We start from the raw sequence: 18,804 nt of genomic DNA, 5'->3' as shown, positions 1-18,804 counted from the left end.
TTAATTTTATAGACTGGAAATGGGCAGACTAACAGTGGAATAAGAACGAGTTACTGATGAAGAGATTATCTGAAATGAGTACCATTTGAAATATTGGGGCTGGCATAGTGGGTAGAAGAGGGATGACCTGGACACTCGTTCATCTGTTCTACTCTGTCGTACACACCATTATACCATAGGTATTGTATCTGTGAGTGTATGTTAATGTAATTAAAGAGCCAGTATTTTTAAGAATGTACATACTGTATATACTTTTTCACCTTATCCAAAAATGATCTTTATTACTACACTTAATTCACACAAATCACCATTCTGAACAGGCTTCGCGATAAATATATATATATATATATATTATGAAAAATAAAACAAAAATGATTACCTTTATAACAACAAAACACTATTATTTATATTATTTAAAACTATATACGAAATTGAATAAGAAATGAACCTCGCCTGTATTCTCCTCCTTCCCGCTCCTCTAAATCTCTTGATCTCTTGCTGAAAGGCGTATGCCCTTTAAAATAAAACACGCGCACTGAGAAAATTAGACTTTTTTGAAAAGACATTGTGACTGACACGTTAAACATAATCCAGAAATTAACAGCATGTAACAAAATGAATCAGTGAATACAATGTAGAGCCTCTGGGTCCTACGGGTTGCTACAATAAAATGCGATATGCATGGGCGACGACCAGACATAAGTATTGAGAAGAGGGGTCAAAACAGTATAGATTGCAATACATAATAACCCAGCAACAACAACAACATAATAATAATATTAATAATAGTAATAATTCGTTTTCAAACTGACACATAGTAGACACAGACTTGCCAAAGCAGAGTTAAAAGATGAACACGGCAGCACGACTCCAAAGCGTCTGTCAAACATCTGTTGTATCACCTGTGACTTGAGGCTTTTATACTCTTCACGTTCGTTACAGTCGCATTTTTTAGCACTACTTCAGTACTAAAACTATTTTTAAAAATGTATAAGGCAACGGATACGTCTTTTTAGGGTTCACATATAGCTTTTTTTTTACTATTTCGTAGTGTTAAAAAAAGAGTTTGGAGTAGGTCGATTGCCCCTCGCCTCATCTCACTTCACACACCGGTTAAGACGGTAACTTGGTTTGGTTAAATGATTCCGACACACGCTGGCTTTATGGACATCGATCAACAGAAAAAAAAAAGACTCTTTAATGTGAAAGTGAAAACGGATCTATACACGGTGAAATGAATTGATTACAAATATAAAACACAAAATAATTGATCTCATAAGTATTGAACCCCTTGAAGTCAGTATTTAGTGGTTGCACTTTTGGTAGCCATGACAGATAGTTTTTCACTAAGCTTTCCTCCGTTCTTTGCCAAATGACTGAAGTACTGCCAGGTTGCATGCTTGGGAATCACAAGAGAACAGCCCTTTTCAGGACCAGCCACAAACACTTAGTTGAACTGAGGTCTGGACTCTGACTCGACTAATCCAGGACGGCACCATGGTTATTTTCAAGCCGTTCTTGTGTGGCTTTTGCTTTAGGCTTAAAGTCTTTTCACTTACTGGAAAACAAATCTTCTCCGAGGTACAGGTTTCTTGCAGACTGCATCGGGGTCTCCTCAAGGATTTTTATTTTATTTCCCTGCATTTATTTTATCTACTACCCTGACAAGCCTTCCAGAGTGCGCGGCACAGAAGTGTCCCCACTGAGTGATGCTGCCGTCACCATGCTTCACGGCGGTGACAGTGTGTTTTTGGTAATGTGCAGTGTTTAGCTTATGTCAAACATGGCAGCTAGTGTGATGGTTAAAAACCTTGATTTTGGTCTCATAGGACCATTGAACCTTCCTCCTGCTGACACCAGAGTCTCCTATGTGCCTTCTGTTAGATGTCATGTGTGTGTGTTTTTTTCTTTTTGTCTTCAATCAATCACCTTCTCACAGAGTATCTCAGTGTTCTTTTTGTCTTCATGTGTAGGTTAGTCCACTTTATTGACTCACCGTTAATTGGACCTTACAGATAAGGCGTATTTATACTACAATCCATCCCTACCCCTTGACTACAGACAGGTGATCTTCATATAAATCATTTATGACTTCTAAAGACAAGTGGCTGCTCAAGTGATGATTTAGGTATACCCTATTAAAAGGTGTGGATACGTACATTTCAATTATTTGTGTTTTATATTTATATTTATTTTAAACCACTTTGCAGAGATTGGGTTCATTTTGACATTAAAGAGTCTTATTATGCTGATGAGTGTCAAAAAAGTTAACTTAACCAGCCAGTATGTAGTACTGATTTCTCTAGGGCTGTGCCCACTGGTGTGGGCATCAATGGTATAGGGTGCTTCGCCTCAGTGAAAAGACAGCATAGGTTTTAGTGGACTGCATGTACTGTACTTCTAGCTCTTTGTGACCCACAATTTTCTCCTCTCAGGCATCACTCCTTTTGGCTTCAAACATGTCCTGATGCCAATGAAGCAGCTTGATGACCTCTTCTACATACATTCATCAGTTTCTGGACACTCCTTTGACAATACCCAGGAAGATCATGTACAAAGTAGTTGGCAGCAATAAATCCATTTTCTGTTCACCTGTGTTCTGCATAGCTTTCAACCTTTTCATAATCTCTGCGAATCCTGCTGACTACACCACTGTAATGCAAACAAAGATTGGGTTTGGGTGGGGGGCTTGAGGTAACCCATTTAATGGTGTACTATTTTTGAAGAAAATCATGTGAAATAAGCACAGGTTCAGAAGACGACAGTGTGCCATGCTCCGTAGTGGTCTGCAAGAGACCAAGGTGTTTTTTGTGGCGGTGGTTATTTAAGTGGGGGAGACCAGAAGCTGGACAAGAGGCAGAAGCTAAGGCAACATCAGGTCTCTATTTGGTCAGTTTCTTCAGAGCTGAAGGTAGAAAAGGAAAATGGGTGAGTTGCTGTGCAAGTTCTAATTCATTCTGCTACATGCTCTTTAAACCTTTCTCTGTAGGAGACACGCAATGCCCACATATGTGTGAATACACATAACACATATACACTGTAGTAAAAGTAAAAGATGTTAAACTAAATTTGTAGCTTTGTTAAAGACAGCTGTGTGCTGCTGTGAATAAATTTGTAAGAATTAAACAAGCACATATAGTGGCCACCTGAAAGTGAGCCAGGGAACTCCTCTAGGAATTGAAGACCTTCAAAGTAAAAAAGCAACGCATCATTCAAACAAAATGACAAACAAGGGCAGTTTATTATTCTGGAGAAATTTCTTTAGTGAGTGTCATCTTAGTAACTTTATAGAATTTGTGTTACAGTTATTTCCATACATTTCATAAAGGTTGGACACAAATAGAATTGTAATGCTCATATTACTCAGTGACAGGGATTGGTTAAGCAACACCCTTTTTCCATGAGATGCCATGAACAGCATTACATTTGAATAGAAGCAGAATCACAATTAGACTTCCAATTAATAAGGAATAACAAAAAGAGGAGTGTGGAAGGAGGAAAACTGACTTTTTAAAAATTGACTTTAAAAAAAAAGTAAACGCTGCCATCTAGTGTTGAATTTGCAAAAATCAAATTCACCCACAGTCAAATGCTTTATAAATTTCCTTGTGATGGTGCCCACTGTAAAAGGTGCTATGAAAATAGCTCACTACACTGGTTACCTGTGTCATTCAGAATTGACTTTAAAATTCTGCTTATGGTTTATAAAGCCTTAAATAATCTCGCCCCATCTTATATATCGGAATGTCTGACACCTTATATTTCAAATCGTAACCTTAGATCCTAAATGAGTGTCTCCTTAGAATTCCAAGAACAAAACTTAAAAGAAGTGGTGAGGCGGCCTTCCGCTGCTATGCACCTAAAATCTGGAATAGCCTGCCAATAGGAATTCACCAGGCTAATACAGAGGAGAACTTCAAAAAACTGCTGAAAACACATTACTTTAACATGGCCTTTCTATAACTTCAATTTAATCTTAATTTAACTTAATCCTGATACTCTATATGTTCAATTTCCTCAAAATAACTATTCATGGTGGCTCTAAAATCGGTACTGACCCCTACTCTCTTTTCTGTTTCTTTTTCCGGTTTCTTTGTGTACTCAAAGCTTCATGATGCTCTAACAATGATGGACGGATTAAAAGGCAGAAGTCTACGTGACCATCATCATCATCAAGCCCTTCCGTGAGAATCCTAAATCCACAGAGGACTGTTTCATTTATGTTAGGTGGAATGCCCAGAGGGGACTGGGTGGTCTCATGGTCTGGAATCCCTACAGATTTTATTTTTTCTCCAGCCGTCTGGAGTTTTTTTGTTTTTTCTGTCCCCCCTGGCCATTGAACCTTACTCTTATTCAATGTTAATTAATGTTGATTTATTTTGTTTTATAATTGTGTCTTTCATTTTTCTATTCTTTAATATGTAAAGCACTTTGAGCTACTGTTTGTATGAAAATGTGCTATATAAATAAATGTTGTTGTGGTTGAAAATAAAGAATAATTAACGTAGGATTTTCTTCATGTTAACAAAACATGCAGAAAAAACTCATCTGCTCTTCGTGAATAAACATATGCCCTGAACAGTAGTTTTGGAGAAAATGACCCATCAGCCGCACATATAACAGAATGACAGGTGCCAGCAACTGCTTGAGCTTGAAATCCATATTGTATTGCATCTTGTTTCTTTTGTGAAGATGATCATTGTGAAAGATGCTACAAAAAAAAAAATATTAAAAACACTAATTGGCAACATCATAAAAATGACAGTAACATTACCACATCATAGTACCTAACGTAGTTTTTGGCTTTCATGTCCCTATGAAACTGCTTGCTGCAGTTTCCTTCTACATTGCTGTTATGTCATTAGTTGGTATTTGTTTCTTTGTGAGAGAACACACAAGATACCCCAGCTTTACTCAGATGACTGTCATACTGTCAACCAAAATCTATGATTCATGCTCTAGAAGAGCAATGACAACAATGCAGTTGAATGCATATTCATACTTAAGACAATTCTCTTGGGAAGCCTGGCTGACATGATTTTCTCAGCTTGCTCGAGTGTTAGTAATTTACTAGGCTCTTTATCTTATGCACTTTTCATTTTGTTCTGGGTCATCTTACTAACTGTGGGTATAGCACTCTTCCACACTACAATCTCCCTGTAGACACTAGTTCATTCTCTTTTTGGACAGTAGTGTCAACACACACACACCTTGAAAAGAAGTATACTTAGCTGCAAATTATTTAAAAGGTCCTTTCCTATTGGTCAGCAGTCCACTTCAAAGGCTAATTAACACCTATTATTAAGACTTTGTCACTTGACTTGCTTGGACTTGGCGAAAGATCAATAAACATGCACCAGTTCAGATGTCTGTGTTCTTATCAAATACAGGATATACAGTAGAAAGGCTTTTAAGATAAGTCTGGATTTTTTCAAGTCCAAGTTATTTCTTAACATTCTAGTCAGGGTCCATACCCCATGGCTTCCATTATAAAATGCCAAGACAGGCTGCATACTTTTACAAATGTATTGAAAACGTTTTAGAGCACAGTTTCACCTGGCAAATGCATATTTACTAATAAATGTGACTTGAAAAATACATAACTTATCATTTAAGTCATCTGCAGTTACTTTAAAAATGACTTCATAATGTTCACATCACTATACAGACTAAAAAGTGGGTAAAAAATAGAAATGCAAAAACATGCACTCCTGACAACTCCAACTGTGTATCCCATCTCAAAATCTTCTTTAGGATAGGTCTTGGTACAAGCTGGCAATTTCTCCTTGCATCCTTGGAACTCTCGGTGCCTTTGAAATCTTTTTACATTTCTCAGGTCTCAGGAATGGCGAAGAGAAGTCTTGCACAAATTGACAGATTTCAGCTTACAAAGATCGGTGAAATCAGTTTAATGCTTTAGTGTACAGTTCACTAATAACATACTGCTCGAGCTCTAATGGTTAACAGGTTAAGAAGCTGTAATTTTCATGGTGGTAAATGCTAAGGAACATATTCAGTCTTGATTTTTCAAAAATGCATTTTTTTTACTTTTCTGTATGACCACTTATGTATAGTTAATCATATAAAACTTGTGTGTGTTGTAAATTTATCACAGCAAACTCGAGTAGTAGTAAGGACAACACAGTTTTACAATTGCATCAGTACTCTTTAATTTTGCATTACTATATATATATATTTTTTTTTAAAGATCTACTATAATTTACTGTATACACAGCACTTCCTCAGATTTTACATTAACATCTAAATTCAGTTATTTTCATACCAAATTCTTGTCCTAGAGACATGTTGCCTAGTTGACAGACAAGTATAAACCAATGAAGTGTGTGGTCCTGTGTATGACTGTGCCCCTGTGACTGGACAGGCTACTACCATCGGCATCACACTACACCACCCCCTCCCCAAAGGAAAAGTCAGTGTGCAACCCCATGGATGCCGTAGTGCAACCCCAGCAACTCTGGCTCAAAGGTTTCCCATGAGCCACAAAAAATCAAAATGGTTTGGGATGTGTGCGCACGTGCACATTAGTTGACATACAAGAAATGTGCAGCTAGACGTACAGAGTATACAATACAGCGACAAAGGAAGTTATTAGTGTTCTGAAGCCGGCAAATGGAACCAACATTGCAGTCCGATTCCTCGTGTTTTGTAGTTCAACCACACAGAAAAGCACAGGAGAGCTACGGCTAGAGCTGAACTTGCCACACCTAGAAAACATTTATACAGCCCTGACGTCATCAAGAAGCACATGAATTGCCTGTCAAAATGCACTGCACTGTTGATACGTTGGAAATTTAAAACTTTGCTAAGATATTGTGAGGAAGTCATGTTAATCTGTCATCCGAGGCAGTTCATATTTGTGTAACTCATTATCACGTGGCAACACTAGCCATTAAGATAAACAGGCTTTGCATCTCAAAGTTATGCACAGAGACAATGGTCTTGCACTCTTTTACCACTACGAAAATTCTATTTTCTAAATCTCTTCTCAAAGGGAGAATTAATTTGCACCAAACTAAGACCCTACAGGTCTCTGCTTTGTTGCTTCCAATCTCTGAACTTGTTCATTCCCCACAGAAAAACTCACCTGTAATCTTTTGCATTTTAATCAATGACTTTAAAGGCATTTTTATTTCATCCCCTTAGTCACAACTCAATTCTGATGCTTCCGGACAGCATCTCAGTCCATTTATCTACTACAATGCACAGTTATGAAATACTGAATCTTTCAACTGTAAACAATAATGCAAAAGACAATTGGGTAATATTTCTAACTTTATTTTTGGAAGAAAATATACAGAAAATTAACGGTATGACTTCTGGTAGCGGGCACGAGCTCCAGGTCCACCAAACTTCTTGGCCTCACAGCGACGTGGATCAGCAACCAGCAGAGTCCTGTCGTATTGGATGAGAATATCCTTGATTTCCTTTTTGGAGGCTTCATCAACATCTACAGAGAGTAAAAACAAATTCAGGACAATGAACTTTGTATATTCTATGTTAAATAAATTCATTTGTATTTTTTAAATTATGAAGCTGTTCATTTTATGCATTGAACAATGTTTTCTATGATGCATGTTAAACTACATTTCTGGACATAACTGGAACAGAATACATTTATCAAAATTATAAAGAGGAATTCCTTTAATTCTGAATGATACAATTATAGATAGAACTAACATTTTAAACAAATTCCTTTATCATGGCATACTATTGTTACTATAACTGTGTGACACTTTTATATGGTTCTTCAGGTTATGTATTTCATCATCATTAGACAGTGTGATGTAATATATGGTTAAAACACAGAAAGAAAAAACAGACTGCTCCAGTAGAACATGCAAAGTACTACAGAGCAGATGTAATAAAACAGATCTGTTGCAGTAAGTCAGACTATACTATTGGTAGAAAAAATGTACAAATGAACTGTGACCCATGGAAAAGTAAGCTCTGCAATATACTGGAGTTACATAGCAATTCATAAAAATAAAACTCACATTTCTGGTAATAGGCAACCAAAGCTTTAGAAATGGCTTGACGAATAGCTGTTTCAAATAAGACAAAAAGGAAGTTAGAGAGCATATAATGTAAGAACACTAGGTTAAATAATATCTAGGGAAGAAAACTTTTAAGACAAAATTAAACAGTCATCATAGCATCTTCTGTTGCTAGTATGAAAATCTACATGTATAAAGCAAAGACTGAAGTACAAAAATTTTCATTTGTAACAACATATACTAGAGGAAGAATTCCATCTGCCTAATTTTTATTTTTGATCACAAAAATAATCTGCCTTTACAGTTTAAAATTAGACAATATATTAAAATGTTTCTGAAAAATGGGGAACAAAGGCAGAAAAAGCTCAGAAACTAATCAACTGCAAGTAGGCAATTAAACATTCAGAAGAATACACCAAACCTTCTGAACATGACCTCATTTGCTGCTGCATGCGTAATGCTATTCACTATTTATACAAAAAATAAACTATTGGTCCCAAGAAACAACCACTTCAAAACTCATTTTTTGTTAATAACAGCGTACACTTTACAGCAATAAAACATTGCCTAATAAACTTGTACTACAGAAAGGTTCTGAAGTCAAGATTAGCTAACGTACTAAACAAAATTTACTTTAGTTTACCAATTAAAACAATACACTATCTGTTCAAGTGCTACCTCCACTGCAAAACTATTAACAATTGCCTTTTTAAAAGGTCATGAAGCTGGCATATATGGCAATTTTAAGTAGAAATGCAACTATTAACTTTTGTGCTAATTGATTATTTCAGTTAATCCATTCTTTTAAAAAACGCTATATTTGTGCAAAAGTGCAAGATGTTTATTCCTTGCACAATACTATTCTTCATAACATTGGGACAAGAGATCTCAAATTATATATGCCAAAAAAAAGTGCACGGTAACAAGTCTTGTTGCTACCTTTAAGGTCTAGCCTAAGGCCGGGTTTATACTTAACGTGACGCATGTGCCTGTGGACACTACTGCTACGCAAGCATTGTATGGTTTATACTTGTGCACATACTTTACGGAAATCTGGAAGATTCCACCAGGTGGCAGTGCAAGATATCATCACGGTGAGAACAGGTTTGGTTTCACTGTGATGTGCATTACCTGAAACACCTTGCCACAATATCCCAAAAGGATGTTTAATGATTAAATCCATCAATCCAGGGAGGAGCCCATTCCAGCTAGCATTTAGCATGAGACCGAAACAATCCTTGGACGGGGCATCAGCTCATCGCAATGTGAATGAATGCAAGCAGTCACATACACAGGCATAATTTTAGCATTACTAAATCCCCAAACCTCCATATCTTTGGAAGGAAACCTGAGCATTCATTATTTAAATGAAGTTAATTTATCTGTAAAATGTAATATACATAGTTTAATGCATTTCATCATGAAAGTGATATCAAGTATAAACCTAAGGATTCTAAATGTGCACAGAGCTGGAATATCAAATTTAATGTTCACAGAAAATGGGTATGCAAGACTTTTAAAATGTATCACATCATTACGATGGGGAATATGGGATATAAAAGCACCATGAATATTTTTTTTGCGTTTTGCATCACCATATCGAACCATTCATCAAACATCGAGGCACGCATATTGATCCCAGTGGATCCAACTTGATCACACTGCGCCCCCTGACTTTTTGCAGGTAGTGCAATTTGCAAACACACTGCGTTAATTTCTGTGGATGTGCTCAGAGGACACTGGGAACGTGTGGCAGCTATGATGCGTGCGTGCTTTGAGAGTGAAGTATAAACCAGCCCTTACACTTGCAATGCCCTTGGCCAAAAAAAGTAAACATCAGAAACCATATAAGGCCTCAACAAAAGGCACTGCTTATAGTGTATGAATTGATTGCCTAGATCAGTTGGTCACAACATTCAGTCATAAGGGCCCTCATTTCTATTCTTAAATGGATTTCCACTTTAAATTATGCAAGCTGCTATTTCCCAGTTTGTTTCTTAAAACCACCCAAATGGATACACTATTTTTATTGAATGAAGCAGAATGTTTAAGAGGAATAAGAATGGATTTTTCCCCCTTTTTACATATTTTTTATGTTCTGGTTATTTAGACAATTATTTGCCAATAAGCAAACACTTGGGTAACACTGAAATTTGCTGATTCTTTCAGTCTTTTATGCTGATGTCTACTCTGTTCAACAGTCTGTATCCAGATAAAATTGAAACAGCAAACTCCAAAGAAAAACTGAATGAAAAACAAAAAGTAAACACTTAAAAGATACAAAAATGCAAATGTCTTATTTCCCTGCAAGTGTAAACAAGACATAACTGCTCTTTTCTAAATGCAAAATAAATGGGTCAACTAATTAGACAATGATTAGCTTAAAGGTAACAAAACTGACTGAGAAACTCACTGGTGGAAAAAAGCCAGCAGCCATAGGGGCCCTGAGGACTGAATGTTGAAAACCACTGCCACACATGGCAACAAAGACTGCAGGATGAAACAAGCTCTGTAAATTTCAAGGCCTCTATTCCCCTTAAATTGGGGGATTAAAAAAATGACATGTTTGACTCATATATGGAGCAGAAAGTTATACGGACATTACTGCTATACTGATTCCAAGTGTTGCTTAGGGGAGATACCACCATAACTCCAGACTTTTTTTGAGGTGCTCCCACATTACAATGCTACTCCAGTACCAAGAGAGCTAATTTTTTAAAGATCTTGGAAGACACAGATTTCTTACTTTTAGACTTCATACTTTTAAAGTTCTTTGGTCTTCTACCCTCCATAATATTTACCTTTCTCCAGTTCTGCCATGTCTCAGAACTTGAAAACTCTTGCCAGAATCAGAGATTTTTGAAAATACCAGCATGGTGTTTTTCAGTGTGGACAGATGAAAATGAAGATTTTTCAAAACAAAACTCCATCGCACGCTGGTTAGTTTGTTCTTATTATGTGGTTCTTCCCTGACTGGATTTTATTCATTACAACATCTTATTAACTGGTCAACCTTTGGGGGTAAAAAATAAAAACACTATTCCAACATAGCGGGCATAAAGAACTTGCCTTCCATGGTGCTTGTTGTGTTGCTGAACATCCATTTTGAGTGATTTTTAGAAGTGGCTACTCACACTACAAGACTGAGTCGCCAATTGAACGTGTGCTCAAACTGCACAAAAATTTTTGGGACAACTGACATACCATTACATGGGTGCTCACAATACACATGTACAATGCATACTTATTACAGTCACTGCACAACAAATTTGGAATATCTGATAGCGAGATCAGAAATCAGCTTTTGACACTGGTTATACTATGACAGCTGAATGAAATTCTCAACATTGTAGAAATTCGTCCGACCATGTGACAGCCCAATCGCAAGATGCTTCCTATCATTTAAGTGCCCACTGTAACCACTCTCTCATACTGCATGTGATGCTGAAAGTCAAGACAACTTAAAAATTAGGTGATGACTACAAATTGAGGTAAAATTGTGCCAAAAATCATAGTGTATATCCAGTAAAAGATGTCTACATGCATGCCCAGTGTAAGGGAATCATTACGTCATATGGGTTTTCAATTGTTTTAATATGGAAAATAACCATTTTGTAAACAATGAGAAAATGTTATCATTTGGGTTAAAAAATGCCATTTTTAAATCAAAACGTAGTAGTGTGGACATGGGCTTAAAATGTCATTAAAATTGACCAATGAAGCGGCAGCCTCCACAGTACGCAACATGCAACTAGTCCATAAAAATTAGTTTTATTATTGAAATCATCAATTAGCTGTTGCAGCTTGAATATCAATGATTTAGAAATTATAGATAAAACAGCAATGCAAAAAAGTAAAATGAAAACTTTTCAAGAAAGTTAAAAAGATCTCACCATAGACTTGAGCTACATGACCACCACCTTTGACACGAACTCTTATATCGACACCAGCAAAGCGCTCTTTGCCCAAAAGCAGCACAGGCTCAAGGAGCTGTTAAAAATTAATATTTCATATGAATTTACACAAAATTTAAGCCAAGTAATATCAAGTTATATTAAATTATTTGCATTAACAGAATAATTTACAATTATCATAGAGGTAACATTTAATCATCTTATTAAATGCATTATTGTATAATTTTAAAAAATACATTAAAAACAAACATTGCAATGAATCTAGAAAATAACTTTAGGAGAAAAAAATTAAAAAGAGCACATTTTACCTTGTACTGGAGAGTTCTTGGTTCAATTGTTTCTAATGGTCTGCCATTTACTTTGATCAAGCCATTTCCCCTTTTGCAATGTGCCACAGCTGTTGCAGTTTTCTAAAGAGACAAGGTAGTATTTGCAAGTAAGGACTTAAATCAAATGAAATACTGCTGTGCAATACATAAAATCAATGGTACAGTTCAGCTCTACAATGTATATTTTGCTATCAAAAAAAAAGTTTGATTGTCTAATGTCATATAGCAGTGTATTATGCTATTTTTTGTACAATTAAGACTAATAGTCATACACAGACTTACAGCTCCATTTGGGACTGGCGATGGTTATCTAACAAATTGGCCATATGTCGGTTACAAAATGTACAGGTTACTGTAACTGAGGCAATGTGGAGATGGTGTGGGTCACTGGTAGGTATACTTTAACTGTTAGAATAAAGCAGCACAAACCTATCAAGTCTGCATCTGCATTTTGGGTCCATATGTCCACTATCCGATGCTGTGTGTGTGTCTGAACTGGAGATCTGCCTCTCCACCTTGTTCGCTGGTAAAGAACCCTGTCTACCATTCAAAAGCACAGCACTGCAGGATTGACAACTTCGTTCTTAACATTTAACCAATAGGTTTCAGGAAGAAACAGTTGATATTTTAGCAAAAAATGCACATATTTTGCAAGTTTTGACCATACAAATGGATACAGGACATGTGGATTATGCAACACAAGTTACATGAGAATTTTTTTCTCCATGAATGTTTTTCTACTTTGGCACTGTCCTGCCTTGATTGACGCTACCGGGTTGGGATATTTAATATTTAATTGCACCACGAAAATAAAAGTTTTTAAAAATTCTTGGCCACCACTATAAACTTCATGGGGTAATATTTAAAAAAAAAATCAATTTTGGGTGGAGCACTCCTTTGAAAAGAGAAACATTGATATAACGAAAATTGAGCAAACCACATGGAGCAGCACTTAACAAACCTTAAAGGGCCCTACAAGAGTCACAACACAATACATGACCCTGTGAAATAATTAAGCAAAAGATTATAAACTGCAGCTGGTTTTGGCAATTTCTAGAACATCAGTTTTCCTACGACTCTTAGCCACAAGTAGAAATTGCTTCAAATCTGACTGTATTTAAGAACTTTTCAAAATCAGCTCATTTACTTGTGAATAACAGATCATTTTAATATTTTAAATGGGGCATAGGATTTCAAATAAATCACTTTAGTTAGAGATGTTCCAAAAAACAGTACTTTTAATGGGAAATCAGATGGTATGAATCCAATTTTATGCCAACCATATTAGTGTGCCACATGAACTATTCAAGCAGACCCTGTGTTCTATTAAGTTTAATAAATATAACTTGTATAAAAGACAAGATTACTTGCATCACACAAAAGCACACATCATAATATACAAAATGTTAAGTTGCAGCTATGTAGTTTTCTAATGACAGTATCTTCTTTGAAATCAGTTGCATCTGAAAAAGTACTTTAATTTGCCACCAGTACATACACATATACATATACATCCTACCATTCATTTACTTTTGATGCCACTTGTATTTATTATTTTACAGAAGCCAATTACACTTAAAATACCAGAAGTCATTTTAAAAAATAATCATTAGCTTCCCTGCCTTCCCTAAAGCACCACACTATTAAAGATATTCTCCTAAATTCCAATATCAGTTACAATGAGCCACCCACAAATCAGCAGAATATGGGTTAAACATTCTCTAATTAACTTATTCACCTTGCTGTTAAGTGCACAACCTGTGACAAGCCAATGATAAATATGTGAGCCACAGCATATATTCACTCTTATTTCTTGAGTGCAAACTCCACACTACTGAGAGACAGATTTAAACCTCACTCCATTCAATTTCTGCATGAACTACTCACGGGTTACTTTGAACATCCTAAACATTACTTTTTAATTTGCTCATGTTTACTGTAGGTTAAGAGGACAGGCTACTTCAAAACTGACCTGATGAGAATGATTGAAGCTGTATGTGAATGTGTCCTGCAACACAAAGTTTTTCATGGCTTTTAATTAATACCCCCCCCCCAATGAAAACCCCATATTTTTCCTTCTTTTCACACAGAAGACAGTGAAATCGCCATTTACACTGCTAGCTTTTACCTGTTCAATGAGATGGCGAATTCTCTGCATTATCCAATCCCCAACTACGGACAGACCTTGTCCAATCTTTTGACCCTGATGCGTCATAGGTTTATTTTCAGTTTTAGCATAATTAATGTATGTTCTTAAATCAAAATCGAAACTTCAAATTTGCCACTAAGCAAAATGCAAGACATTTGTTTGGCTTTTAGTAATGACACACAATCTATGGGCATGAATTAAAATGTAATATGCTTTTTTTGGATGAACTTTGTTAATCCCTGAGGGGAAAACTTTTCTACTGGATTTTACACTGGCAGAAAAATTTTATGCCGTGAAAAACAATCACTTGATTATGTTTTTTTTTTATTATAACATGATAAAACCATACCAAAATGAAATTAATCATGAGCATATGAACTTCAAATTAGTTAGTGCTGTAAACTGCTTTTAAATTTTGGCACAAATAATCTTCACATAAAAGCAATTGTAACAACAGATTCAATAAAGGACATATAAAAAAGTGTCATCATAATTTTGTCCTATTTTAAACAATTGAGTTTCCTAAGAAAAACTGTATCTGCCCCTTCCTACAAATTTTGGTGTGTTATTAATGATTGTCCATAGATAGCAGTTGTAATCTAACACCCTCACCATCTTCCCTATAATTAATATTGATATATGTACTTCTATTTGTAATTATGAAACAACTTTACACGAACATTTTTTCAATGCAATGCAATTTCTGTATGCTATAGTAACCACTCACAGGACCACATAATCTTAAAAATATATAACTATACATGGTATTACCAAATTATAGATGGAAAGAAAAGTTACTTGTACGCAGAGGGAAATCTGGCTTTTCACAGTTGCTCATCTATCTACCTTTTCTAAAAATACTAATACAGTCCCCAACGAATGGGCTGCAATAAGATTAATGATTTGTCAATAACAATTTTGTTCTTTTTTCCAAAATACATAAAGTTTAGAAAATAGGTAGCTGTGGGGAAATTTGGCTTTTTACAGAAGGTCTTTAAATAAATTAATACTTATCTACCTATTTATGCAAGTATAAAAAAAAAATAATTACACACACTAGAAAGACTATAAAGCAAGAAAAGTCAAAAGAAAGAAAAATTTTGACTTGGCTGTCACAGTCTCAGTGAGGCATAAAAGAGCCCCAGTATTGTTTCTTGACTTCGACCGAGTAATTAAGACAGTCCTCAGTGTTGCTGTATTGGAAGGAGGATGTGAAGAATTGTTTATAATGGCACGCAGTTTTGTTTAAAAATTCTCTCCTTTGTGATTAATGTGGACACCCCATGTGCAGAGTGAGCCAAAATTAAGTGCCATATTTCTCAAGGTCACTGCGCAAGGTGGAGGCAGCCAAGTGGGTTGGGGGTCCTTTGATAGGTGATCCCTTGTAGGTTTCGGTCGGCAACATGTCTTGGTCCAGTGCACACCGTGCTTTCATTGTCAAAGTGTTCTTCAAAAACAATGAATCCATCACTACGCAACACACCTTCCAAATGCACTTCAGCACTCCTCCCAACGATGACATCCCCAATTGGAAAACAATTCTTCATTGGGTGGCTAAATTTTGACAGGCAGGTACAACATTGGACAGAAACAGGTACCACATTGGATGGAAAATCTCCAGGCCGTCCTCGGACTGTACGAACACCTGAAAACATCCAAGCTGTAAGGGCATCAATTTTGCAGCCTCCTAGACATTCAGCACGCAAACATGCTTCTGCTTTAGGCATTTCCAAAGTGTCTTTGAGTAGGATTTCGCAAGAGGACCTTAATTTTCACTCATACATTTCAATTTGATTTGTTGTGTAAATAAGCAAGACTTTCGCTACTGGGCTGAAACCAACTCTTGTGAACTTCACCAGAGACCCCTGTACAATCAGTGTGCTACAGTTTGGTGCACCATTGCAGAATTTGGCATTGTAGGCCCTAACTTCGGGGGTGGGGACAACGGTCACTGTCAATTCAGAATGTTACACTGAAATGCTACATCTTGCGGCACAAACTGAAAGAAATGGATGTGGTGGATGCCTGGTTTCAACAGGATGGAACAATAGCTTATACAGCATGGAGATCTATGCATGTTTTGTGGGAGATGTTTCTTGGGAAGCTGATCTCCCTGCTCGGCGAGGTCAGGTGGTTTTCACGTTCACCTGATCTCGCTCTGTGATTTCTTCTTGTGGGGCTATCTGAAGTCAAAGGCATACACACACCGACCTCAAAGCCTTGGAAGCCCCTCAAGGACACTATTTGCCATTAAATGGCCGAACGAGTCATGCAAGCATTCAGAAAATTGCCTTGATGAGTATTACTAATGATGGCCACCACCTTGAAGACATAATTTTTAAAACACAGCGAAAAAAAAATCTATCTTGTAAACCCTTTCTTGTATCGTAATGAAATTTACTTTACCTTGTAGTGTTTTTGTTGGAATAAACGTTTGAAATGTGATACTTCTACAAGTCCTGGGTGGGCAAAATAGGAGTAGATCACTTCTACAACCACTCCTTGAATAATGACGGGACAAAGAGTATCTTTAGTGTGGCTAAAGTCAACAACCAGTTAGTTCCTTGGTTTTGATGCTGATAAGATGAAGACAATTCTCTTTGCACTAAGAAACAAACTATTCAAACTGACTCCTACACATCTATAATGATATATATATATATATATATATATATATATATATATATATATATATATATATATATATATATATATATATATATATATATATATATATATATATATATAAAGAGAGAGATACATACACACACATATATGAAGAGTTTTGTACATCATTTGTTGATCAGAATTTCCAAATTTCCATTTTTGAATAAATCTTATTTCAACAAAACGTAATTCATAGTAAAACTACTTCATACATTTTGCTTCTGACTGAAAACTAAATGACCCCAAAAAAAAAATAAATTTCAATTTAAGGTCTCACGTAAATGGCAATAATTATGACTTCACTTAACTTTACACTACTGCCTAACATGTCTAACTACCAAAATCTATATGCACATGCTTCATACAATCAAAAATTTTAACAATACTTACAATGTCAGTTATATTGAACACAAAAAGACTAAAAAGGTTTTGCAAACGACTGTGTTGTCGTGGTTCTAGAAGACCTGAATAATGCGAACATCTCGAGTCATGGACGGGCGTGAATTCCGTATAATAAGTAAATGAATCAAAATAATTTACATCATTGACCGGAACCAAAACTAACATATGCCGGCCAGGTTGACTATGTATTTATTAGTTCACTGTAGACTCCTTTGTAATCATAAAAAAAATGTAAACAAGCAACAATCTGTCCGCAATCACAGACAAAAGTGTCTTTTTTTTTTCCTTCTTATCGATAAATTTTATAAGAAGCTTAAACGATGAAGTATCAACCAGGAAATTCAGCACTGTATGGTCTTGATAGCTACAGAAAGCGACTGAGTCTGTACACAGCACGAACCGAGTTATCAATGACACACGTTTGTGTCGTAATTCTGTAGAGTAGGCCCAATGTTTAACGTAAAAAAGGTTTCCCTGTAAACATCATCATGTTTAGCGATTGTCTATAGCAAAGGCCGAAGTATACAAACACTGTAATCCTATTAAGTTTAAATAACATCTACAAGAATTTCAGCCTTAATGCGATTGGTGATATTTCTCGCCTACTGAACTAACAAGAAACAAATGCGTGTAGGCCTCAACAATTAAATCATACGATGAAATGCGTATCAAAGCATAACGAGGTACAAAATTGGGACAAACCTTGAAAATACCTCACAAAGATAAGGAAGCAGATGACAATTACATTATTAGTTATTATCTAAGCCTTAACACTCCCGCGGCTACTTACGGCGACCGATAGCCGTACACGTGGAATGAAATCATTTAATTTACTCACTTTGCGTCCAAACACTTGGACAGACTGCAAAGGACCCTTGGCTGGCATGTTTCTGTAACACAAAAATAGAATATGAAAATGTTTATGCCAGTCCTGCGATATAAAAAATCAAGTAATTGCCAAGAGCTGAAATACACACACACCCGTTTCTTTTCGGAAGCTGCAGGAAAGAGTGAGCGGGTTTCCCAGCGTCAAACTCACGGGTTTAATTGCGACAGTTTCTGAACGCTTTACGACATAGAGGAGGAGTAATTCAAACTTCCTTTACGCTACGTAATACGTAGTAATCCCGCTACATATCAGCGTGTACTTAACGCAATCAGCGGGTATTTCTATGTTTTACATCGTTAAACAGCAACTGGTTGGAGGTGTCGAAATTCAATTGTAGAGCTGAAGATGCTAGCAGAAGCGGGTCATGTTTTAAATGTGGTATTACGTAAAAACTGGGTATTAAAAATTTAACCACGCTTCCTTTTATAGTGTTAATTCA

General features: G+C 36.2%; 1 protein-coding gene across 1 annotated transcript; it reads right to left on the bottom strand.

Annotated features, from left to right (window-relative positions):
- Positions 1-7,280: 7,280 nt before the first annotated feature.
- rps16 (ribosomal protein S16) lies at positions 7,281-18,521 on the bottom strand. The gene is made up of 6 exons (XM_039761745.1): positions 18,458-18,521; positions 18,315-18,366; positions 12,238-12,339; positions 11,909-12,005; positions 8,016-8,063; positions 7,281-7,468 (listed from the first exon to the last, which is right to left on the bottom strand). Exons 2-6 carry the CDS (start codon positions 18,360-18,362, stop codon positions 7,323-7,325), a joined length of 441 nt encoding a protein of 146 aa, XP_039617679.1. The 5' UTR covers positions 18,363-18,366; positions 18,458-18,521; the 3' UTR covers positions 7,281-7,322.
- Between the last annotated feature and the right edge of the window lie 283 nt (positions 18,522-18,804).

The sequence above is a fragment of the Polypterus senegalus genome, chromosome 8 (genome assembly GCF_016835505.1).
Source record: "Polypterus senegalus isolate Bchr_013 chromosome 8, ASM1683550v1, whole genome shotgun sequence".
NCBI lineage: Eukaryota > Metazoa > Chordata > Cladistia > Polypteriformes > Polypteridae > Polypterus > Polypterus senegalus.
Note: the sequence above shows the minus strand (reverse complement) of the source record. Positions and strands in the feature narration are given on the sequence as shown.